Here is a 26404-nt window from a genome sequence, read left to right on the forward strand (position 1 = left end):
TAACTGCGCTAAGGGGCCCAAAGTCCAATGAGCACCTTTAGGCTTTACAGGGGTGCTTACAATTTAGCACCCCCCAAAATGTCAGGACAGTAAACACACCCCACAAATGACCCCATTTTGGAAAGTAGACACTTCAAGGTATTCAGAGAGGGGCATGGTGAGTCCGTGGCAGATTTCATTTTTTTTTTTGTCGCAAGTTAGAAGAAATGGAAACTTTTTTTTTGTGTCATTTTCCGCTTACTTGTGACAAAAATAATATCTTCTATGAACTCACTATGCCTCTCAGTGAATACTTTGGGATGTCTTCTTTCCAAAATGGGGTCATTTGGGGGGTATTTATACTATCCTGGAATTCTAGCCCCTCATGAAACATGTCAGGTGTTCAGAAAAGTCAGAGATGCTGGAAAATGGGAAAATTCACTTTTTGCACCATAGTTTGTAAACGCTTCAACTTTTACCCAAACCAATAAATATAGGCTGAATGGGTTTTTTTTAATTAAAAACATGTTTGTCCACATTTTTGTGCTGCATGTATACAGAAATTTTACTTTATTTGAAAAATGTCAGCACAGAAAGTTAAAAAAAAATCATTTTTTTGACAACATGCATGTCTTTTTTGATGAATATAATAAAAAGTAAAAATCGCAGCAGCAATCAAATAGCACCAAAAGAAAGCTTTATTAGTGACAAGAAAAGGAGACAAAATTCATTTAGGTAGTAGGTTGTATGAGCGAGCAATAAACCGTGAAAGCTGCAGTGGTCTGAATGGAAAAAAGTGCCTGGTCCTTAAGGGGGGTAAAGCCCACGGTCCTCAAGTGGTTAAATTGCCAGGGGTTGAACCTGTATATAAAATCTGTATAGCCCCGAGTTCTCTATCCAGTTTATTTTCTTTGTTCTCATGATTCCATTATTTCAGTTAAATAGACCTTTCTATTGTTTTTCTTTTCTACTCTACTTTTCAACATTTTAACCCACTAAAACTCTTTAAAATGAAAAATGTCAATAAGCCCCACTAGGAAATCTGGACCACACATTTATTTTGAAAATCCAACTTTAAACCTCTCAGACTCAATGGGCTGCTAAGTTTTCTTTAGAGCCCCTTTCATTATACAAATAAAAAAAACTAAGTGAAATAATGTCAGACTATAGCACAGCTCTTTCAGTAATAGTGATAGATGTCTCTTCTGAAACGGCTATCACCTGGATACCTGCAGCAACAAATACAGCTCCTGTTACGCAGTCTGACAGCTGCTCAGCGAGACTATGTTTAACTGAGGTACTTTTTTACTCGTTTATATCAGCATCCGGGTGTTCAAGAATAAAGTAGCGCAAGATTTAGGTGTGGCTAAAGTCAAGAGGACATGACCCAGCTATGCAGACAGACCTGGAAGATCTTAAAGCACTCCATTCTGAGAAAATGCTGTTTAATTCTAAAAAAAGAAATGCATGTATATACCACACACAAGAGAGCGCATTTATGTTCTGCCTGAGCCATTTTGGTTACTTATTAATTCACTGAACTGCTACTTTCTGCAGTAATTTAGATAAGCTCTGCTGCTGTCAATTTCAAACCTCATTTCATCAACATTTGATATGTATATGTGACTCTGGTGACTCTGAAGTTTATTACATTAAAGGCAGTCTCTATTTGTCAAAGCGGCAAAAACTGTGTTGCCTGCTGCAGGATGCTAAAAGGGGGAAGGGAGAATTTGAGCGGTTGTTTTAAAGAGGCACTGTAGTGACTTATATTAGAATGCAGTAACGTTACTCAGGATACCAACTTGTATGGTAATTTTTCTGATTTCTGCATCAGAAACACCTTCAATATTTACAGTATTTATTGCATATATTGGAATGTAGTCCTGTTCTCCCAAATTATGTGTAGCATATTATGCCTAATTCTCACACAGCCCCCCATTCCCTTATAGCATTCTGGGAGAACAGATATCTTCAACTGGTTTTAGAACTCCCAGCAAAAAAAAATAAAATAAAAATAAATCTATAGGACTAAAGATGGCATCACCTGTGAAATTTCATAATGTAAATCAGGGTGAGGAAAGATTTTAAAATGAGCAAACACAGATCATTTATACATGAGTATTGTAAAAAATAAGCAATTGTATTCATTACGATATTTTTACCCTTTAAGAGAAAAGTTAAACTTAGTGCTACAACACTTATGAAAAGCACCATGTAATTGTGGTTTACTCATATTTTCTTATCTGGGCAACAATTTTCTTTCTGTAATGCATATGAGGTTGCTTTAGATTTTTGTTAGTAAATGACCTTTTTGACAAAGCTTTTAAATACATGTGTACACGTAGAATATATAGACACATAGATACAATATAAATGTAACCATCACTCACAGTAGTTATTCTTAAAGGGCAAATGAAGTGAGAAGAATATGCAGGCTTCCATACTTATTTCCTTTTAAACAATACCATTTGCCCGGAAGCCCTGCTGATCTATTTGGCTGCAGTAGTGTCTGAATCACACCAGACACAAGCATGCAGCTAATCTTGTCAGACCTGACAATTATGTCAGGAACATTTGTACTGCTGCATGCGAGAGGCTTTCAATCCCACATAAGGCAAGAGAACTACATGGCAGCTACACAGGTCAAAAAGTAATTTACACTGCATTTTACTCAATGTGTATCTTATTTGTATGTGTGCGCTGGAAAAAAAAATTGAGGGGGGGGGGGGGGGGGAACAAATGAAAACGATGAAAACTATTGATTGTACAGTAAAAAAAAAATTACACGTTTTTTGTTTGTTTGTTTTAGTTATTTACAGTAGTTAATTGTGATGTTGCGCCAATGTTTTTAGGTAAGCAGCTAGATCTGATGCATTGGGTTTGCCAACCCCAAAAAAGGATAAATAAATAAAATCAGATATCAGACTGCGCTAGAGAATTTTATTAAATCTGTCAACTTTATAAGATAGCGGTCATATATTGTTGCAATCAATGGCAATATTGCCCCTTTCCCCCAATGAATTAATATTCAAACAAAAGGCTGCGCTGTACCAGAGAACCAGTGTCCACCTCACAAGGAAGTCCTTACAACACACCGTGGGATCGCTGTCACACTTTTCCAGTTAAGGTAATATATAATCGCTGCTGGACTGCGCTCTCCACCTCCTAGAAAATGACACAAAACCGCTTCACATAGCGTGACTCTGTATAATCGACATATACACACTGCACCCGTGTCTCAGTGAATAAAGTGCTCCACACGTGCTCACGCCTTTAAACAAGATTGCGCTCACCAACTCGTAGCCACCTCAAACATCAGGTGGGTCTAGCGCTCAAAGTAATATCCTCAGGCACTTGATACTGTTCTTCACCTTTTTCTTTAATATTAAAATTTCCTCCATATAAAAACATAAAAGCACAATAGTGTAATATTGCAAAACACTTGAAAGCCTCCCGCGCACTAAATGCGCACTTACGTGATCTCCACTTGTGTCTTAGCGCATCACATATGGTGTAACAGCGAGGTCTGCCCCAGGTCTGGTGGATAAGCGGCGTCCCGTCTCCCCGACCCTCTCCGCGGCGTTCCTCCCGCTACTACGTGCGTTTCCTAAACTGCTCAGCTGAGCAGTTTAGGAAACGCACGTAGTAGCGGGAGGAACGCCGCGGAGAGGGTCGGGGAGACGGGACGCCGCTTATCCACCAGACCTGGGGCAGACCTCGCTGTTACACCATATGTGATGCGCTAAGACACAAGTGGAGATCACGTAAGTGCGCATTTAGTGCGCGGGAGGCTTTCAAGTGTTTTGCAATATTACACTATTGTGCTTTTATGTTTTTATATGGAGGAAATTTTAATATTAAAGAAAAAGGTGAAGAACAGTATCAAGTGCCTGAGGATATTACTTTGAGCGCTAGACCCACCTGATGTTTGAGGTGGCTACGAGTTGGTGAGCGCAATCTTGTTTAAAGGCGTGAGCACGTGTGGAGCACTTTATTCACTGAGACACGGGTGCAGTGTGTATATGTCGATTATACAGAGTCACGCTATGTGAAGCGGTTTTGTGTCATTTTCTAGGAGGTGGAGAGCGCAGTCCAGCAGCGATTATATATTTCCCCCAATGAAGGGAAAGTGTTGGACCCAAGTTAAAAATGTGACAAAAAAATATATAAAATGAAAATAAAATTAAAAATACAATAGGAATAATAAAAATGTGTCCCAATCCACTATAGTGGCTCACTAAATGTCCGAGGAATGCTGTACTCTTGAAGATGAGGATATTAATATGCGTGACAAATATACAGAAATTATTTTAGGTGGCTGTATAACAGCTAAATGGATGACCTAATAGGAAATTAGAAGATCTGGTACTTGCAAGTTTTATTTGCAGTGAGCAAATGTCCCAGGAATAATGTCCTGTCCAGGTGTTTTTTTTATATGATACATACTATTGTATCTTTTTGTTGTGGGAAGGTAGATCCACCAGAAATTCCCCCCCTCCCTACCTCATTTTTAGATGGTTTTTAATTATGTTATGCATCACTGACGCCTCTGTAATCTCCAAATGTTTTGTATATCCACCCTTTTGAGTATAACATTCTTTCACCTAACCAAACTCACATACCATCAATAATACACTGTTGTGGCTCCCGATCTGTCTTATTTTTGTCTCTAAGAATTGTATGGTGTTTGATAGATTGTCAAATGATGGAACAATACAAATAAAGTAAAACATGTAATTCAGGTACAGTAGAATATACATAGTATTTATGTGCACAGCTAATCGAAATACAGCTGAGAAGGACCAGAGGGATAGTCAGTGCTATGTTGAGCAGAGCTGTCACTCTACAGTATAATCTTATTGTAGTAAACTTCAAGGGACCAGGAAAAGTGGTTTACTATATCAGAAGTTTACTATATCAGAAATTGTCCCAATAACGGCCCAACATGCCCTGGTAGATTCTCTTCTGCAAAGGAGAAACTCTGTCCTCCCATTGGAGGTACAGTACAAGCACTTGCACATTTGGTGGACTACAAGGTTACCTTAGGGCTGCATAGCCAGGCTGGACAAATTGCTGGTACAGTATCCAGGGGTCCTTAAAAATTGCAGCCGTCACTGAATAGAGGCAGCCACACCCATGACTTGCAACATGTTCCTTGTTGCTCCAATCTGAAGAGAGCACCAGACTATGGGTTCTACCCTGACATATGATGCATGCACCACCCACTTTTTACTATATCCAGAGTCAGCATCACGTAGAGGCCAAAAAACATGTTTACTATAACAGAAGTTTTATTATATCCGGGTTTACTATATCAGGCGTTCTTCCCATAGACGTATAATGGAGATTGTCCGGGACCTGAAGAGGTAGTTTACTATACCAGAATGTTTGCTATACCCGAGTTTATTATAACAAGATGATACAGTTATCAGCAGCGCTTGAATGCTCTGCAGTTATTCAGAAGCCCCTCAGAAAGTCCATGAAAGAGAGAGAGAGAGAGAGAGATAGGGAGAGAAATAGACATGTAGAACTTGGCTTGCGGCCTAGTCCAATGCGGACGGTGAGGAAACCTAGAGATCAGATGAACAGTGGCTGCAGGTGGAGGGGACTCGGCCTGCTGCGGAGAGCAGGAATTCTAGGAGGCCATACTGGGCTGCAGGGATCCCAAGCCATACAGTTCGTATCTGTGTGGCAGTGTGAGGGGTTTGGCGGCAGGCAGCAGGAACAGCAGTCCGCCTAGCAGTGTATGACGCCTGGTTGTTGGTTGCCAGCTTGCTGACCTAGCGCAGGGTGGTGGGATGAATGAATCCCAGGCAGCAGCAGGCATCTGTGGCCAGGCTAGAGGAGCAGCAGTACTTACTTGTCGTGGCCACAGCTATGGAGCGGTCCCCCATGTGCAGAGTAACAGCCCATGGCTTCCTTAATGGCGGCATCCTGGTCTCCTTGGCAGTGTCTTTGATCAGCCCCCAAGTGATGCCGGCGCATCCACGCGGCCGCCCGGATCGATTCCCGCTCGTCCCCGCGGGCGCTCCTTATCTTCTTTTAGTTTTTTTGCCATTGTCCGCCTGTGGGTATCGAGCGGGGAATTGATCCGCACGGTGATCGGACCTGTCGGAAATTATCAATCGAGCCATGGGTCTTGGTCTTGTTGGCTTCCGAAAAGGTGGCATCCTGGTTCTCCTGGTAGCAGTGTGAGCAATTCCATGTAATGCTGTCTGGATGCAGGTATCAGGCAAATGGTATTCTCAATGCTACCAGGATACATCATGGACAGGCCACCTGCAGCCCAGGTTATCAAAGTCTGCGATCAAGTACCCATTGGCCAGCAGGACATGGGTGTTCCCCAGGAGGACAGGGGAGTCCGAAAGAGGAAATCTAGGTAAAAGGTTAGAAAAAGACCAGAGCCCCGTGTGCCATGGCTACCTTTCCGGTGCCATCTTAAGATTGTCTTCAACCTAAATAAATTGCATTAAACAGGTAAGTACATAGCAAAATGTATTGTTTGTATACAAAAAAAAGGATAGAATTATGAAAAAGTGTGTGCTTTTGCATATTAAAGAAAAACAAGATGGAAAAAAGTATAGTGTGTAATGTGAAAACAACATATATGATAAAGTGATTGTTAGGTAGAATTATAATAAAATGTATTGTACTTTTATTGATTTTAATTAATAAACAGAGATCAATGAGTGGTTACAGTAAGAAAGTGTGTTATGCCGGGCATACACGGCTAGATTATGCGCTGGAATCGAGCCAGCGGCTCGATACCGGCGCGTCCCTGCACGGATTGATTTCCGCTCGTCCTCGCAGGTGCTCCTTATCTTCTTTTCGTTTTTTGACATTATCCGCCTGCGAGTATCAAGCGGGGAATCGATCCGTGTGGTGAACGGACCTGTCGGAAATTATCAATCGAGCCATCAGCGGTTCAATTAATAAAAAAAAAAAAGAGCCGTGTATGCCCGGCATTATGCCGGGCATGCACGGCTCGTTTTCTGCGCTGAAATCTTGCTGCTGACTCGATCCTGGCGCATCCCCGCTCGTCCCCGCGGGCGCCCGATCGATTGCCGCTCGTCCCTTCCTTATCTGCGCTTCGTTTTTTCTTTTGTCCTGGCCGCCGGTATCGAGCACGGAATAAATCCGGCGGGTCATCGGACACATCAGATATCAATCGAGCCATCAGCAGCTCGATTGATAATAAAAAACTAACCGTGTATGCCCAGCATTAGAGCCCGTTTCCACTGTGTACCATTATCTTGCGAGATGCAATGCCATCACAGCTGTGAACATGCCATGCTCGGCTATAGGGATTTGGATGTGCAATGCATTTTTATTCAGCATGCTGTCCAATTTTTTACCCGCATTCACTAGGCTGCTTCACAGTCCAAATTCACTTGCAGGGAGATGCAACGAATTTGCACTTATAGAAACAAGAGATGGCTCGAACGGTTCGGCAACGGACGGTTCCCGGCAAACTTCCGTGGTTCACGATCGCGAAGAACCGCAAACTTTTCCGGAAGTTTGTCTACATCACAGTCAGCAGGCACATTGTAGCCATACAGGCTGCACTCCCTCCTGGAGCCCCCCCCCCCTTATAAAAGGCAGGCAGCATCAGGCTTTGGACTCACTCGTGTTCCTGCAGTAATTAATGAAGGGAAAGCTGCTGCAGACTCTCATAGGGAAACATTAGTTAGGCTCTTGTAGGCTTGTTAGCTTGCTCCTTGCTGATTCTTATTGCTAAAAAAAAAAAAAACACCCCTCAACAGCTCTTTTGAGAGCTAATCTTGTTCTTGTGATCTATTTTTTTGTGTGTGTCCCACTGACACTTGTGTTGCATAGACAGCCTTGGTAAATCCTACTGTGTGTGCCACTGCCAGGCCCAGCACATTCAGTGACTACCTGTGTGTGTGACAGGTGCACATTGTAATACCCATCACTGCATATAATTACCTACCTGTTGTTCACAGTGCACCCACCTACTTATGAAAGCACACACAGTGTCACTGTGCCTGTCCGGTACTTGTCTGTGTGTGACAGGTGCACATTGTAATACCCATCACTGCATATACCTACCTGTTCACTTCAGTCAGTGAACCCACCTACCTACGTGAGTGCACGCAGTGTCACTGTGCCTGTCTGGTACCTGTCTGTGTGTGACAGGTGCACATTGTAATACCCATCACTGCATATACCTACCTGTTGTGTTCAGTGCACCCACCTACCTACGTGAGTGCACGCAGTGTAATATACCACTCCGTGCATACCTGCTAACTGCACCTGTGTGACTGCACATTGTATTCAGAGGCTCCCTTTGCCGAATCTGTCATTTAGTTTGGCACTGTTATTGGACTGAGGAAGCGGGCTCTGACCCGCGAAACGCGTTGCCTGTGCTACTAATAAAAACCTTTGTTAAATACAAAGATTTTTTCGGCACTGAGGTAATCTACCTCAAATTTATTTCCCGTTAAACTGCTTTTAGAAGCTTTTATTACACCAGGGCGCCTCTTATACCCTAATTGTGCACATTGTATTAGTCAAGTCAGTGCATACCTTTCACTTAATCCCCCCCCAATATGGACAAAACAAAAGGCAGAGGCAGGCCACCTGGCAGGTCTGTTCGAGGTCGCGCTGTCGTGATTTCGTGCAGCCCTCGACCAAAGTACAGTGTTCAGAAGAAGGCACGTGCCATCAACCCCCAATATTGTCAGGACGTAGTTGACTATTTAACACAGAACACCTCATCTTTCTCAGCTTCCGCACGGAAGCGTGACATATCTTCCTCCTCCTGCTCTGATTCTGGCACCCCACTTAACACTCAGTTGGCCGCCACCACCAAAGTGCCATCACCCCAGGGCTCAGCGGTGTGGAAATGTTTTTGTGTGTCTGCCTCAAATGAGAGCAATGCCATCTGTACTCTCTGCCACCGAAAATTGAGCCGTGGAAAGACCAAGACCCGCGTAGGGACAACTACCTTACGAAGGCACATGATTACAAAGCACAAACTGCAATGGGATGACCACCTGAGGAAAAGCAGCACACAAAAGCAAAGCCACACACCGCAGTGGAAGATACCAGGCCGCAATTTTTTCTCAAGAAAGGCGATACCTAAACTGTACCGTGATGTTGAAAGGCAAGTGGTGCCATCTCTGGCACACAGCGTTGGGTCAAGGGTCAATCTGACCACGGATGCCTGGTCTGCAAAGCACGCTTAGGCCTGCCCGAAGACTAAGTCAGTCCCCACACACAGCATATCTGCCTGCACGTTGTGTGACTGCCTTCCCAAACCCAAGATAATAAGGTAGTTGCTTCATTGTGGCAGAGCAAATTTGATCAGCTGGACAGTCACTGTTCTATCATAGAGCTACCACAGCCCGGCGATCAAATGGACTTGAAAACCGCCACGGCCTGCACTCTGGCCATGGTGTGCGCCAGTCAAGCACGGACATCACTACAAAAACAGCTGTTTGCGGTGCGTTACACAGTGAGTTTGGTGTGTCAGTGTGAAGCAGTACTCTAATTACAATCCCTGATTGATGTATACACATGCAAGATGTTTTAATGCACTTTAGGCAAGCAATTTAGCATTCAATGTGATTTCTGCCCTTAAAACGCTGCTTTGTGTCCAATCCAGATTTTCCCCCGGGATTTTTGGCGTGTATCTCACTCCGCCATGCCCCCCTCCAGGTGTTAGACCCCTTGAAATATCTTTTCCATCACTTTTGTGGTCAGCATAAATGTTTCTAGTTTTCAAAGTTCGCCTCCCCATTGAAGTCTATTGCGGATCGCGAAAGTTTGCGCAAACTGAACTTTCGCGGAAGTTCGTGAACCCGGTTCGCGACAGAAAATCGGGGGTTCGGGCCATCTCTAATGGAAACGTGCCCTATAATTAAGTTTTAAGTAGCAACGTGGTAATTATAGTGCTATACAGAGAATTATGTTGGCATGAGATATTGATATATGTACAGAGATGTTAAAAAAGAAAAATCTGTATTAAAAAGGTGTTCAGATTAAAAAACAAAAACATCAAAAGTTGATTATTGAGTAAAATGTTTTTCAATCCAACCAACTTCAATACAATCTTCTTTTATGAAATTTCAGCAATCTCAAACATACTCGTGGTATCTCAAACAACTTCCTCAGGACTTTCAATCAATTGAAAAATTTGATCAGTTTCCTCGAACCTAAACATTAAAAAAATTGTAATGTGTATTGCCACTTCAATGCCGACACCGTAGAACCCCTTAATGGTAAACTCCAAGGGACCAGTAAAAGTAGTTTACTATATCAGAGGTTTACTATACCAGAATTGGTCATACATTGTATATTTATACAGATGCATTTGGTGGGACCCGAGGACTGAGTTTACCCTATCCAGAGGTTTGCTATATCAGGCAGGGGGTCACACTTGTCTGCTTTCGTGCATGTTTTCTGCACACAAAAAAAAAACTAATTTCAACTGAGAACTCATGTTAATGAATGGGTAAGGTCACACTTCAATGCAGATTTTGTGCACAGAAAAACAAAAAAAACTGACATCCTGCAGGATAATTCTGTCAGTTTTCTCAATCAATTACCTTTGCTGCTGTGAAAACATACTTTTTTTCAAGCGCAGAAAAAAAAGGCAGGAGTCACACTTGTCTTTCAGTTTTCGAAACTTTTCAGAAAACTGAAAAAGTGTGACCCCGGCCTCAGGCTTTGTTCACATTGTGAGTGCAATTTAAATACGTGCTTTTGTAAGCTCTTTTGTTTGGCGATTTGCAGTTTTTTTTTTCAGCAGACAATCAGGAAATGAACTCTTTCACCTGGAACTGAATATCTTTCAACATACTTTGTAATTAAAAGTGCTCACAAAATCACTTATCCTATACCTTCCATTGAAGCACAAACACTCTGAAATTGGTGCAGGACCCGTGTTTGCAATTGGAAAGAAAGCGTCTCGCTCATGTGAGAACATTCACATTGAAATTCATTGCTCAAGCACTTTTAAAATGCTTTTTAAAATATCCAGCGCTTATAAAAATCTCAAAGCACTTGTAGAGTGAACAAGCACTGAGCAAGATGTGATTGACTGATGACCTTTATTTGTTTTTTTTTTTTTATTTTATTTTAAAATAAGGGATGTAAACACAATAGACAAAAGTCGGCCATAGTGGTCAGTAATGGCTGCTTTAAACGATTACTGTTTGCATTTCTAGTGTGTGTACATGTGTGTACATATTGGGTCCTTAACGACCCCCAACGCCCAAGCATGCCTATTCGCAATGTTATTTTCATTCCTTTGCCTACTCCATCATGTGCCGATTGTCATTCCTCCACCCCCCCCCCCCCCTTCCATAGCTACTGAATGCATTGCTAGCCTGCACCTGCAGAGTGGCAATGTGTGTGTGGCCTGCGGGATTGTGTCCCCAGAGTCATCGCCTATCCCTTAAAAAGTGTTAGAGGCAAAAAAAAAAATCAGGTGCTACAATTTAGAGTAAATATAATTGTCAATCTTTTATTTAATGGACATAGCCTCAAACAATTAACAACATTTTAAAAATAATTAAAAGTATTTAGAGGTGGGGTTCCTGTGTGCTTCAAAAAGTGTGCACATAGGAACCCCTACCTCTGGATACTCCTAATTGTTTTTACATGTCCGTAAAATAAAAGATTGACAATTATATTTACTTTAATTTGTTGCATTTACATAAGATCACTGCACTCATACTAAAGTGTGTGCTAGAGCTCATATCAAATAGGACCAAGGGAAGAATTAAGCTCATCAAAACAGCACCACACTATAAATATGAAAAAGTAACAACAGTTGTATTCAATATCAACAAATAAACATTGAAAGATAATAGTCATTAAAAACAGGTCATTAATTTTTTGCCACTAATTTTATTCACCTCTACCGGGTCTAACCTTTTTCAGAGGATAGTTCGTTTTGTTCCTTTTTTTGCGTATACAGGTATAATTCTATCCCTCATGATATGGACCCACCTCATGTGATTATTGATCCTTACCTTGATTTGTTTCTGTTATTGAGGATCAGAGACAATAGACCAAGACCCACAAATAGCAGTTTACAGACAAGAATTTTAGAGTCTACTAAAATAATTACATTTAATAATAGGCTCTATGATTTCACTTAAAGAGGAATATAACAGCATTTCATCTTTGCTCTAAAATATTATTTACAGCATATTATGTGCAACCAGCATTTTTTTTTTATTAGACGAGCATTGGAAGGGTTACACACAGAGCTTGAAAGTTCAGTGCCATGAAATGTGGACGCATTTGAACTTGTAGATTATGTTATCTTGTGTTTACTTAAATGTATCAAGTGAGGAATGTGACACATTGGAGAAGCCTCTCAACACAGACAGAGAGTCAAAGCATGAATGAATGAATGAAAAAAACAGTTATTAATAAAATGCAAAGTCAGCTCACAACGCAAAAAACTGTACTTTTGGGAACCTATAACTTCTAAATGAATAATAATACTTATGCACAAATACAAATATGATAACCGTATGGCATATAAAAAGTAGGAAAACATGTTATTATTGAATATTATGTAAGGGTTTTAAACCGATTTATGGTAAACCACAGTGTTATGTGTATGGGCCCCTCTAGTTACACTTGCATACATTTTTTTTAGCAGGCGTAAAATAGCTGTAATGTGGCTGCAGTACTGAGTGTACACACTGTGTGTGCTGATTTCTGACTGTGGATGCAGACTGACACTCAAAGCCTAATGTGCTAGAGGTCCAGGCTATGTCTATAATAAGCTATGGATTCACATTTTTTCATTAAAAACATTTAGCAATAGACCCAAGGCTCCGCCCTCAGCGCCAGAGGAGAAGCCAGCAGGTTAGAGCTACAGCAATCATTTATTGAACATTTCACTGCGGCTAAAAGTATTTTAAATTTGTTTTAATATTTTTAACAAGCTTTCAGAAATATTTGATTAGCCATCATAAATAAGCAATGAAGACCTACTCCCTAAATAGACTTACATGTCTTCTGTTCCTTCAATCTTCTTATTATTATTATTGATTTATAAAGCGCCAACATATTCCATGGCGCTTTACAAAGTAAGAAAAACAAAAATGCTTATTTATTGATAATGTAAGAGTGAACAGAGGCGCCAGCAGATAAAAGGTTCTAAAAGGCTTAAATCCCTCAGGAGGGACAAGATACCGTCAGTTTTATGACAACAGGTTTATTGATATACTCCAAAGCAAACAGTGCAACGTGTTTCATGGGTATGTTCCCGCTTCCTCAGGCAATAAACAGATAGGAGTACACAGTATAGTCTCAAGGTCACGATTAGCGCCTCTGACAGAGGCGCTAATCGTGACCTTGAGACTCAGGTGAAAAAGTGAATTGCATATGGACCTAAGTGTCTGAGTTCTAATAAATACTTCTACAGGCTCAGTCCTTCTTTAGAGGTAAGGTTTAGATGCCAAGTTATTGGCAAAGATATTTTTTAAGTCTATGTCCAGCATCAGTTGCAGACTGCAGTTCACACACATTTTAACACGTGCGTTATGTAATTGAACACTGTGAATCCAGCCTAAGTGTTTGTACATACGAAGGTCAAGCAACACACCTGCCGTTTAATGATTCAGTTCATTAAATTCATACGCTCTTTCCACTTGCCATAACCCTGCACAACAGCTGGGACATGCGTCAATCACACTGTAATATCAGGATGACACATGTAAAGCATCAGTACCCAGCCTGTGTTTGTTTTAAAATTGCTTCACAGAATGGTTTTAAAATGTTCATCAAGTCACCCGTAAACAAGAAATATTTCTCCACATAAACACATAGAAAAACCAGTAAAACAGGTTATAAAACAAAAAAAGAATATTTACATTATGCAGCAGGATGCTGTTAGTCTGTGTGATTTATGTGACGCAGAGAATATGATCAGACATATCTTGTCAATGCACGTCACAGCATTTCACCATACACAGACTCTTAAAAAACATTCCAGGATTTCTTTTCTGTGAAGTACAACCCAGAGCTGTACTGAGCAAAGTTTGTTTCTCATGGCTGATACAGGCCCTCTTTAAACACTGCCCTAGATAAACGTATTGTCCTTGTTCCTGATAGCGATAACTTGATCTCCCCGTGTAAATATTGAAAAGGTAAAACCTGGCAACAGTTCCCCAACTTTTATTGCCAAGATCTGTCAATAGGAGTACATGAATCAGCAGCAGGAGAAAACTTCTCTGTCATTTTCTAAGATGCCCATAATTCTGATCTTGCATTCGGAAGTACAGGCATAATCCAAAAATCCTGGATTTTTGCTGTACTTTTTTCCCAAAAAATAAAAAAATTAATTCTTTTTTGAAATGATGATGTAGGATAAAGCAAAAGTTACACATAGTTAAAGGCCCAATAATCAATTATTTCCAACTCAGAGGCTAGTGGTCATTTTGCTATGTGATTCCACTTGATCTTTATCAGATTTCAGTAGAAATGTGATAAGGAATGAATGGAAGCACTGTAGCCCGTTGCATTGTACCCACCAATATCACACAAAAGGGAACAAGAGGTTACCAATGACTATAATGTCAGTATTATCTTGCTGCTCTCCATACTCCCCTCACATTAGCCTACACCCATAGATACCTAAAGGTGGGCCTTCCTGTCCAGCAGGGAGTAAGCCACTGAACGGGTGCGGGCCTATGTATATGGCCCTGTCGGCGCACTCTGCTGCAGGGTCATATGAAGTGCAGATTTGTGTGGTGCGGTGATCCTGTGGCAGGCTCAGGGTTTGTCTATATTATACTCAACAGTTGTTATGTAAGTTTGGCTATAGGAATGATCAATGAGATCATGCGCAGAGAGGAGGACCCACAGTCTTCCTGTTCCGGGTCATAGCACGACTTTATTTCAGAGTCGCCTAACCAATGTAATTCATAGAGAGCTTAGATAAGGAGAAGGTGAGTGTATCCTCTTAACCAGATAGACCTGTGTATGCTGCTTATATGCATACCCAAGGCCTACTGCTCAGGGTCCCTTTAAATTGCCACCACCAACCACTGTGTCTTTCACCTTGATTGTGAGGGTGAACAAACCATGCAACACCCCTTATATGCAATGCTCACCAGATATAAACTGGACTGAAGGCTGGTAAAGATCACCATAAAAAAATCAGAGTACAGCTCATAGCATACCAAAAGTAATAGTAATAAAAACGTTTGACAGCATGTAAAGTATGTGTGGTCATCAGGCCTGGTCTCCTGCAGCATCCCACATTAACCTACCTTCCGATCCTCCCTGCTGTTTTCTGCCTGGGTGTTCTCAGCTCCTTTCCACACCATGTAAAATCACACTCTGGTAGCCCCGCCCTATGCACGTTTCATTAACCGTTAATAAGACTTATCAAGGGCCCCTGATGAGTCTGATGAACTGATGACAAAAGTGCATAACAAATTTTAATGAAAAACTATCACCAAGGAGAAAAGTTAGGAGAGAAAGTGAATTGAATAAGGGCCTTAAAGAGAACCCGAGGTGGTGATTATATGCAGAACCAGCCTCTGTGTGCTAAAAGGATTCTTAAAACCCACCTCAGGTTCTCTTTATAAAGAGATAAAATAAAACACCACTGGCAAGTTTTAAAGTGTGCCCGAGGCTCGGGTACTAAATCATATACTTAACCACTTTACCCCCGCCCGTACGAATTTCTCTGTCCCTTTTTCCATCCTTTAACCCCCAGGGACGGAGAAATCCGTACTTTCCGCGCTCCCGCCGCTGCCCGCGCTCCCGCTCGCTCTAGCGCGCATTCCCGCGGGTAAACACGCCGCCGGCCGCTCGCCCGAAGATCAATGAACAGGAAAATCCATTCCCGTTCGTTGATCCAAGCCCCGCAATGATCAGCTGCTTTTCCGCTAAGCAGCACGATCATTGTGAAAAAAAATAACCCAGCCTCCTACTACTTCCTCCAAGCGTCCGGAAGGACGCTTGGAGGTCGCATTAAACAAAAAGTTACTGGTGCCATCTTGTGGCCAAATAGTAAAACTACACCTTAAACATTTTTCACATACAAATGAATTAGTTATACACAAAAAATTAACTCATTACCTCCCAAACTCCCCTTTTTTTTGTAATACATTTTTTTTAAAAAAATTTACAATTAAAAAAAATACATAAATAGTTACCTTAGGGACTGAACTTTTTAAATATTTATGTCAGGAGGGTACAACACTATTACTTTATAAACTATGGGCCAAAAGGGCAAATACATTTCATAGGTTTTAATTACAGTAGCATGCATTATTTAAAAACTATAATGGCCGAAAAAACTGAAAAATAATTGTTTCCCACATTTTTCTTATTTTCCCATTAAAACACATTTAGAATAAAATAATTCTTGGCATAATGTCCCACCTAAAGAAAGCCTAATTGGTGGCGGAAAAAACAAGATATAGTTCATTTCATTGTGATAAGTAATGATAAAGTTATAGACAAATGAATGGAAGGAGCGCTGAAAGGTGAAAATTGCTCTGGTGGTCAGGGGGAAAAACCCCTCAGTGGTGAAGTGGTTAAAGAACAACTGTAGCGAGAAGAATACAGAGGCTACCATATGTATTTCCTTTTAAACAATGCCAGTTTCCTGGCATCCCTGCTAATCTATATGGCTGTAGTAGTGTTTGAATAAAACCAGAAACAAGCATGTGGCTAATCTTGTCAGATATGACAGTAACGTCAGAAACACCTGATCTGTTGCATGCTTGTTCAGGGTCTATGGCTAGAAGTATTAGAGACAGAGAATCATCAGGATAGCCAGGCAACTGGTATTGTTTAAAAGGAAATAAATATGGCAGCATCCATATCCCTCTCGTTACAGTTGCCCTTTAAGAAGAGGGAAGGCTCTGGAGTCTATAGAGGCTTCCCATGGCATTCTCTGGCCCCCGTGTTGCCACTCACAGACCCTCCAAAGATACCAACAAGGGCTTGTAGGCAATCTGATTGGGGCCACACCCCTCTTCAAACATGAGCGTGGCTGTACTGTACTGCTGTACTGCGCAGGCACATCCAGGCACATCCATGGCCACCATGTTGAGGAGGGTCCCGGGCAGCAGCGGAGGATAGCGTGGGAAGGTTCAGCAGGATCCAAAGATCTCCCTCTTGTTAAGTATTGTTTTTTTCCATTAAACAAAAGTTTTTTGGGGAAAGGTAAATGCATGATATTACAGCATACAAGATACCATTGGTTAAGTATTCACTTTTTACAATTATAATGCCTCAGGTTCTCTTTAAGTAGGACTGGGACTGTACAAACACGTTTGTCTGCTTCTTGTCACTACAGAGTCACTTTAAGGCAAACACTGTTTTTTTTACATGTGCTCTTTTGACAGTCAGATCAAAGTGGCATTCCTAGTCCTTACCACTCTTACAGAAATTGAAGCATAGACACAATGATTGAGTCTGCAGATGGCAGGATAGCAATCACCAACCATTATGTACTAATGTCTCTAAATAGACTGACTTTTTCATCAGGGAAAAAAAAAAGATTTGTTGGCTATGGCTAACCATAGTCTTGACCTATGCAATGTACCTAACACTAACTCCCCACTCTTAATATTAACCTTAACTCTATGCTTACCACTAACCACCCAAAAAGTGAAACTTAATATTTGGGCGCAGACCGGCTAGTAGAAGAAGGGGGGGCACAGGCAGAAGGACATAACCGCTAGGGAGCTGGTGACAAGCGGTGCAGCCAAATGGAAGAAGAAAGATTACCAGCGCGATCACCTTCTGGGCTGCCTGCGTCAGACGTCAAGTCATCATCACGTCATCACCATATGATGACACTTGATGTCCTGTAGTGGTTCTGCAGGCTGTCAGTGTGTGGCGCCCCATGGAGGAGTCGGCTTTACAGCCTCTCTCCTCGCCTGTGTGTTTTCCTGGACCCTGCTTCCTGATCGGCTGGTCACTAGTAAGTAGGCAGATCTACTACTTGTGACATGTGACTGTGTGACTGGCCCTAAAGAGTAAGAGTTTGCGAGTCCATGGGGGTGGGGGCAAGGGGCGCAATTTTTACACCCTCGCCCTAGGTGCAATTTAGCCTAGAAACTGCCCTGCCCCTGAATACTTTTAAAACCAGTTACCAGACAAATCACTGGTTTGCTACACTGTGGTTAAAAGCTAATGGGCATATGAGTACTATGATTTCATTTCTCCTGTGTCTACTTCTAAAAATCTGAATCAATTTTGTTCAAAGAAAAGGAAAGGTTGATCTGTATGCTGGTTTCAAACCTATTAGTAGCGGTGCAATGAGCCTTCATGTGATCCTGTGCCACCGTGACAGGGTCATATGCAGTGTAAAACAGACAAGGATGGCTTTACCATAAGGCACTGTAGGCACGTGCCTGCAGGCGCCTGATGATGGAGGGGCGGCTCCTTCCCTTCCCCTAGCGCCTCCCTCCTTCCCTATGCTGAGTCTCGAGCAGAGCATAAAAGAGTTTCCTCACCGGCTCTCGGCATTCCACTGACAAGATGTCTAGCTACTTAATACTGAGGGTACCTCTCGCTACCTAATACTAAGGGACAGCTGTAGCTACCTATAATGGGAGAAGTGACAGCTGGCCCAGCTAGCACACTTGTGGTGCAATTCAGCGGGGGGTTGTAGGTTTCTGGAGGCTGAAGTTTAGGGTGCCAGGACATCTGTGCCTATAGGCTCCTGTGATGTAAATCCGGGCCTGAACAGAGACAGGTCTTTGTCCGATTTACCACATCACAAAACTAACGCGTTCATACTTGTTGGTCTGCAGCGGTTGGATCAGAAGAGCAGATACCTTTCCCATATAGCATACAGTTGAAATGCATCCACCCCGGGCTCTAGCTAGACTACAAAGGACTATTGGAGCAGACACTACACTGTCCGCTCCCACTGGCCGTTCATGGTCCGGCACAAATGGGAACCCAGCTTCACTTCAGGTTCCCTTTAAAGTGTTCCTGAGACAAAGGGCCATAAAAGTTTATACATACCCGGGGCTTCCTCCAGCCCCTCCGCACAGATCGCTCCCTCGCCGCGGTCTAAAGCCTCTTAGATTCTAGCGTAGCCCCATTCTTCACGGCCAGTCGGGTGAATGCACATGCCCCAGATATGTATAAAACTTTTATGCCCCCTTGTCTCAGGTACACTTTAAGGATGCTTAAAGGGCAATTTTAACTTTCCTTTAATTTTGATGAGATCAATTCAAGTTCCCTTTGACTAAGAGGTAGTCAAGTAAGACTTTCACATATTCCTCCTTGCTAGTATTGAAAACATGTTTTTACATTTTCATATCCATTAAGTACATGTTTTTTTATTTATTTAAAGCCATTCCCACAGCTAGTAAAATCCAGTTTTTCAAAGTTTTCATAAACTGTCCATCTAGCATCCAACAACAGCCCAAAGCTTTCAAGGTATTTGCAGATAAAATAGTTTTACACTGTGGGTAAATATGAGGCCTAGAGCACACACATTAGAGCCATTACTGTATCCTGGTTCAGGCATAGAAAATTAGATAATAAGTTAAAGCACTTATCAATGCATTTGGTAATTTGCTTCAACGATGAAGGCTGATAAGGTGCAGATCCTGTTAGATGAACGTAGCACATTCTGGGCAGGGAGGTGCCAAAAAGACTATATATAAGATTTAAGGTTGGTACAACCTGTTCTACCAAATCCCCGGGGCAGAAGCAGGTCTGCCATACAAAAGGGTGTAATTGAACAAAAAGCCTGAAGTAGAGGGGCCAACTGCAAGACACCTGCCATGATCCCCCACGTCCTTCTTTGCTTTAGCATCTTGCTGGGCAGCACAGGTACGTAACAACAATATAAGGAACATGAGGATCAATCAAACAATTAAGCACAAACACCAATCATCACATCACACATACACATTCTATGTGGATACAGGAACACACTACACCTCACATGGTCCAATGACACTGACTGCATCACCTTCCTACGAGTAGACCTGGATCCATATTATCCCAAGACACTACTACAGCTATTAATGGTATCTGACACGATATCTGACATGATACACATGATATCTGACATGATGGAACCAAGTGGTTACTTTTTTCCTCACATTTGAGATCTGGATAACTGGATTCTGAAGCAACCATTGTTTATTAACAAAAAGAAGCTTTTTAAAAAAAATATTAAATGTATATTACATTTCAGGTTTTGTTCTTATGGGATATTTGCCCGCTTACACAGCCAACCTAGGCATCTAACAATGTAGCAGCATGCACAAGCTCATTTTAAATCAGCACTTGAATAAAAGTGGATTGTGGATAGTCTATTGGTTGCATTTATATCTACAGTAATCATTGCATGTGGCCTTAATGTAAAACCATAGCATGTTTTCAGTGCCCGTTTTGCATAAATACTTTAATTACATGCAGTGAGTTTAATGCAACTGTTCATGCTTTCTGTACCACATTTTTTTCTTACTGCCTTATCCAAATGGATATGTAAATCCATTTAAATTTAAGTTTCCTATCTGAGTCTTTCCTTCAGACCTGTGCAGCTGAGTCCAGCACCAGAGTGTTATTTCTTCTGAGAAGAACAGGTTGAAGAACAGAACTTAGGGTTGACTCAAGAGAAGTTCTGCTCTGAATTGCTGCATACAGAAGTTATACAAACAGGAGTCAGAATCAAATGAAAGGAGAGAAAATTGTCACATAGCAATGTGGATCAAATTTAAGGATCTAAAGAAAACATTAATAATTACTATCAATATGATTTAAACCTAGTCACAGTGAAAATATGAAAACACTTTTGTATCTGGAGTTGCAATTTAAGCAGAGGCCTGTATTGGCAACATAACAAAATGGCTGCATGCATGCTTAGATACAATAAAAAAAAACAAAAAACGATAAACTTAACAAAAGAAAAAATGTAACTTTCAAAACATTATATCCAAGTATAGCATTATGATCACTATCAAATATTGCAATAAAAACTGCTCATTTGCCCTTTAAATAACCACAGCTTGTACTGAGTCAGATGTTCAGTATTATAGTGCACTTCATGATAATGACAATGTTGTGATTTGAAGTTTTAACATACCTTTTCACTTCTTTCAACAGTTGGAATCCAGATACCTGCAGCAGGTTATATCCAACCAGGTAAGTTCCATTTCTCTATGTGAAGAGCTACCACCGTTAAATAGCGGCTTTTAGTACAGCCACATAAAGGCAGATCTATTCCTGTCTTGTGAGAAGTGTCCCAGTTGTCATTGGAATCTCTGCAGCACCCTAGTTAGCCATTGGATGGATAAAAAGATATGTCCCAGTTCATTTGAGAACAGCTGTCAAGAATCCATATGAAGTAAAGCGCACTTTAAACTGCCTAAAACTGCATATGAGATGGGTAGCCATAAGTGATGCTCAGACAGTGCTTTACCCGCTTGCTTTTATGTTCAGAAATTTTTTAAATAAATTATCAAGGTTAATTGTTTTTGTAAGCAATGTGTAGTAGCACAGCATTAAACAATGATCTCATTAGAGTGAAAACCAAGCAATCGTGAAGTAAAGCCATTGAGGCCTGCCAATGTGTTAAACAGCATTTTTATGTTATAAAGGATCCGGGCCTTAGGTGTCACTCCTAGATTGTTTTGGCCTAATTAACAATATCCTGCTTAGAAAGTTGAGACTAGTGATTTGGATGAGATCCTGGGGTTGAGCGCATAGCTAAAAAAAACTAAACTAAGTTACCCATACATTTTACAATAAGAGTACCTGAATACTCACTTCTGCTTAAAGAACATCTGAAGTGAGAGGGAAATGGAGTTTGCCCTATTTTTTAAAAAAAATACCAGTTGCCTGGCAATCCGCTGATCTTTCATGCATCAATAGTGTCTGAATCTCACATCTGAAACAAGCATGTGGCAAATTCAGCCAAACTAACATCTGATCTGCATGCTTGTTCAGGGTCTAGGACTAAACATATACGAGGTAGAGGGCTAGCAGTCTAGCCAGGCAATGTGAATTGTTTAAAAGGAAATAAATATGACAGTCACCATACCTCTTTCACTTCAGTTGTCCTTTAAATCGTTTTTTAAAATTAAATCGAAAATTGTCACCAAACTTAATTCCTTTGTTTGTAATGTAACTTTGATTGTACTGGTGGAATTGTTTAGTTAATTGCTTCAAAGATTGCATCCGGTATGGTCAACATATGTCTGTAGTAAAAGTTGCATTTGGTGGTTGCCCTTCTTTGCTCACGCTTCAGTTCCAAAATATTGTTTATAAAAAACAACTTAGCCTCTAATACTGAGATGTGTATAGAAAGGTGAGGGGTTTTAGTGGTATGTATGAGGGCAAAAATAAGCCTCTCTCTATTGCATTTGTCCCTATTTTATTACACGCACAAGTCTTGCTAGCTTAAAGGCTGCAGATTGGAATTGGATGCTGGTATTGGAAGTTTAGGCTCTATGTACACCAAGATTCTTGTCTCTCATCTTCAACCTAATTTATTGTTTAAAATGTATTTACCATAATGTTTCTGTTTTCTAGGCTTGAGTCCAAATAATAAGCTGAGTAAGTCTAATGCATTGTGTGTCATTTTACTGTTTTGAATGTTTATACTAACTCAATGGGCTTTATGACTAAAGCCTTATACACACACCTTCAAATTTGATTGACCAATCAGTGACCAATTTTACCTCCATGAGAGTTTACCTACACCAGGGATGCACAAATGTTCCTCATACATTGCTGGCACCGCCCAATTTTATTGATGGGACTGAATCAGGAAAGATGTGGCTCATCAAGCAGAACACATTTGCTATTTCTCGGTCCACACTGGCATGGATATGGCCCTTGAGGCCTGGGTTGGACATCCCTGACCTACACAATCTGTTCATAGTATTCTAAATATGTTGCCCCTTATACTAGACAAGACAAGAAACATATATAGTGCTTTTCTCCTGGTGGACTCAAAGTGCTTCAAGGCTGCAGCCACTTAAGGCACGCTCCATGGGTGACCAGGATCATTGAGGAGCCTTGCCCAAAGACTCCTAACTGTTTTACAAAATGGCCTGAGTCAGTACCAGTATGTTATTCAGCTGTACCTTACAAGGAGGTGGCAAAATTGGCCAATCAAAATGGAAGGTATTGCATAAAGGAACTCTATTATCTATAGTGGCCATTCAGAATCACCCTTTCTTGCTTCTAGCACAGATGACAAAACATCAGAAGGAAGCTGATTGGTGCACCTAACTGATACACAATCCCTCAGAACCTTTTAGGCAGCGGGCACACTCGCCTTTCAGTTTTCTACACTTTTCAGAAAACTGAAAGGCAAGTGTGACCCCTGCCTTACAGCAGCTAATGTATTTTATAGAGAAAACTGACAAATTGTGCAAGATGTCAGTTTTTTTCTACGCGTGAAATCTGCATTCAAGTGTGACCTAGCTCATCAATTAACATGAGTTCTCAGTTAAAATCAGTTTTTCTGTGCAGAAAACATGCATGAAAGCCGACAAGTGTGACCCTTGCTTCAGTGATGAGCTCAACAGTGGAGGTCAATGCACTGCTGTCATCTTTGTGGCAACATTTATGTAACCCAGGGCTGTCCAACTCCAGTCTTCGAGGGCCATATCCATGCCAGTGTTTTAGGATGGATACCTTTCCTGATTTAGTCCTATCAATTAATTTGAGCTGTGCCAAATATGTGTGAGGACCTCGACCACTGAGGACTGGAGTAGGACAGCCCTCACTTATACCAATGAAATTGATCTTTGCGGTGTTTGTAAGACATTGTTATTTACAATAGATGACCATAGCTGAGGAATAATGATGCTTTGCTTGTTTCTGATCTCTTCATCACAAGTGGAATTATTCACGAAGTTGCCAGTGCTCACCTGTTGCACGGTTTCCTTGCCAATTGCAACCCACTAAAAACAGAAGCATGTGACAAGAACCATCACCACACACTGCCACAACTAAATGCCTACCAATTGCCACGGCATTATAGCCCAACTTCTACAGGAAGCATGTGGTTCACAGCTGTCTGTGATAATTACCTACTATGTTTAGTTAGCTATTGCACTAAGGAAGGGTACTAACCAGTACAGTAGTAAGCTCAGTGCTCACCACTTTGATGCAACTCAGTGGGTACAGAAAAAAATCTTAAATATCCAAAACCTTTACTAATGATGACTTTTAGTCCCCCTCTACTGTCAGGGTAAGTAACACATACTTACACACCAACATCTCTAATCATTTCTGGTTTAGAGGGTAGTATTATGATTGCTACTTTGTATATTTTTATTTTTTAGATCAGTGTATATAATATATATATTCATCAATTAGGGCCCTTTTCCACTAGCAGTCGCTAGCGTTCATGCTGAACGCTAGCGATTGCTGAATCGCAATTACCGGCGATTCCCGACGTTTGCGGCCGCGATTTTGCTATGCTATGCACTGCATAGCAAAAACGCGGCAAATATCGCTCCGCCGCGCGTTCCCGTAAAAAATGAATCGCGGTAGTGGAAATGACCTACCGCGATTCCTATGTTAAAAAGCAAACCGTAGTGATTGTAAAATCGCTAGCGGTTTGCGTCTTTGCGATTCAGCCAGCGCAAACGCGCTGGTGGAAGAGGGCCCTTACTATAGAACTGCATTTGTGACTGGTAGTTGTTATTTCTCTAGACCAGGCATGGGCAAACTCGGCCCTCCAGCTGTTACGGAACTACAAATCCCACAATGCATTTGCTTTTATGAGTCATGACTGTGGCTGTCAGACTCCTGCAATGCATTGTGGGACTTGTAGTTCCTTAACAGTTGGAGGGCCAAGTTTGCCCATGCCTGCTCTAGACCTACCAGAATGCTGCAGTTGTAATGAGTATGCCTATTGCAGAATTGTTCTGACATTTATAACTTTCAGCTCATGACGATATATTATTGTTTCTGCAGCATTTCAACGGCTCCTGATCACACTTTCCAATGGTAAGAGTCTTAACCAGTAGTTCTCTGTTTATAGAATAGCTGTCCTCAGACTGTGAGCTGGTTCACTGCTATACAGTGAAACTTCTCCTAACTCCTTATTTAGATTAAATGTTTTGTCCAATCAAATGTCTGAATTATTAAAAAATGTGCACTACCGAAGCATATGGAAGGTTTTAGTTTATGCTCAGATGGGTAGCTGGCCAGTGGCAGATTCTTAAGAGTAACGTTATGAATAACGTTATGAGCCCAGCAATCAGTTTATGACAGCCTGCATCCTAATTAACTGGAGATAGACTGGAGCCTACCAGCTTCAGGGGCCTAATCTGGTCTTCTTCAAACTGGAATGTCTCATACGAGACTGGTAAAAAGCCCCCCCCCCCCCCCCCCCCCCATGGGCTATTATATAAGTTAACTATAGTGACACTGACTGAGTTATTTGGACGCCAGCAATAGCCGGAGCCCACATTATAATATAAACACTGTAGTTAGGCTGCCAGTGCCTTTTTATGTGGACACTTAATTTACTTGTAGATTTGTGAACTTTCATATTTCAACTTTTTTAGTTTATTTTATTTAATGTATTTGTTTTTGCAGATACCAGTAATCCAGTAGAAGCAGAATATGACTCCTCTGGTAGTAAGTGCAAGTTTAAATTAACTTCAAAAAAAGTTGCATGCACCATTTCAGCACACCTATTGTAAGATGAGAGGGATATGGAGGCTGACATATTTATTTCCTTTCAAACCATGCAGATTGCCTGGCTGACCTGCTGAGCCTCTGCTTCTAATACTTTTTGGCTCCTTGCACAATATATCCATTGTGTTGTGTAGCAATAAACAATATCATCACATCAAACACAATGCAATGAAAAGTATACTTTTTCACACCTGCTTTACAAATAGTCCCCCCTGCACTGTACCGCGTATACAAACTACATGGTGTAGATGTGTTTAGTATTTTATTATTAACAGTCAGTTCACAGAGACTTGTTTATGAGTGCGGATCATTGAATAATGGCGCACTGCGCCTATGCATAAAAATGGTGCCGCATTAAAAAGATACGCTTATCGCTATTTATCGTTAGTACTGCATGATAATGGCACACAGGGAAAAAAGAAGAAAAACGGCACACACTAACGTTATTTATCAATAGTGCCGTTCATATGCCAAACAGCAGACGTTATTGCGCACAGTAACGTTATTTATCAATAGCTAACCTACATAAGCCAAACTGCAGAAGTTATTTAACTGCAAAACGGTGAATGGATTTAATGCAACACCGTCAAGGTTAGGGTTAGGCACCACCAGGGAGGTCTTAGGGTTAGGCACCACCAGGGGGTGCTTAGGGTTCGGCACCTCCAGGGGGGTGGTTAGTGTTAGGCACCTCCAGGGGGGTGGTTAGGGTTAGACACCACCAGGGGGGTGGTTAGGGTTAGACACCACCAGGAGGTCTTAGGGTTAGGCACCACCA

At 41.4% G+C, this 26404-nt stretch overlaps 1 protein-coding gene across 1 annotated transcript in view; it reads left to right on the forward strand.

The window, feature by feature from the left end:
- LOC137537877 (mucin-6-like) overlaps window positions 1-26404 on the forward strand; it is a 146453-nt gene that overhangs the window by 32364 nt on the left and 87685 nt on the right. Inside the window, exons 2-4 of the mRNA XM_068259823.1 lie at window positions 21070-21108; window positions 23446-23506; window positions 25528-25569. Coding sequence (XP_068115924.1) covers window positions 21070-21108; window positions 23446-23506; window positions 25528-25569 — 142 coding nt within the window. The remainder of the gene's footprint in view (window positions 1-21069; window positions 21109-23445; window positions 23507-25527; window positions 25570-26404) is intronic.

Source organism: Hyperolius riggenbachi, chromosome 11 (genome assembly GCF_040937935.1).
Source record: "Hyperolius riggenbachi isolate aHypRig1 chromosome 11, aHypRig1.pri, whole genome shotgun sequence".
NCBI classification, from domain to species: domain Eukaryota; kingdom Metazoa; phylum Chordata; class Amphibia; order Anura; family Hyperoliidae; genus Hyperolius; species Hyperolius riggenbachi.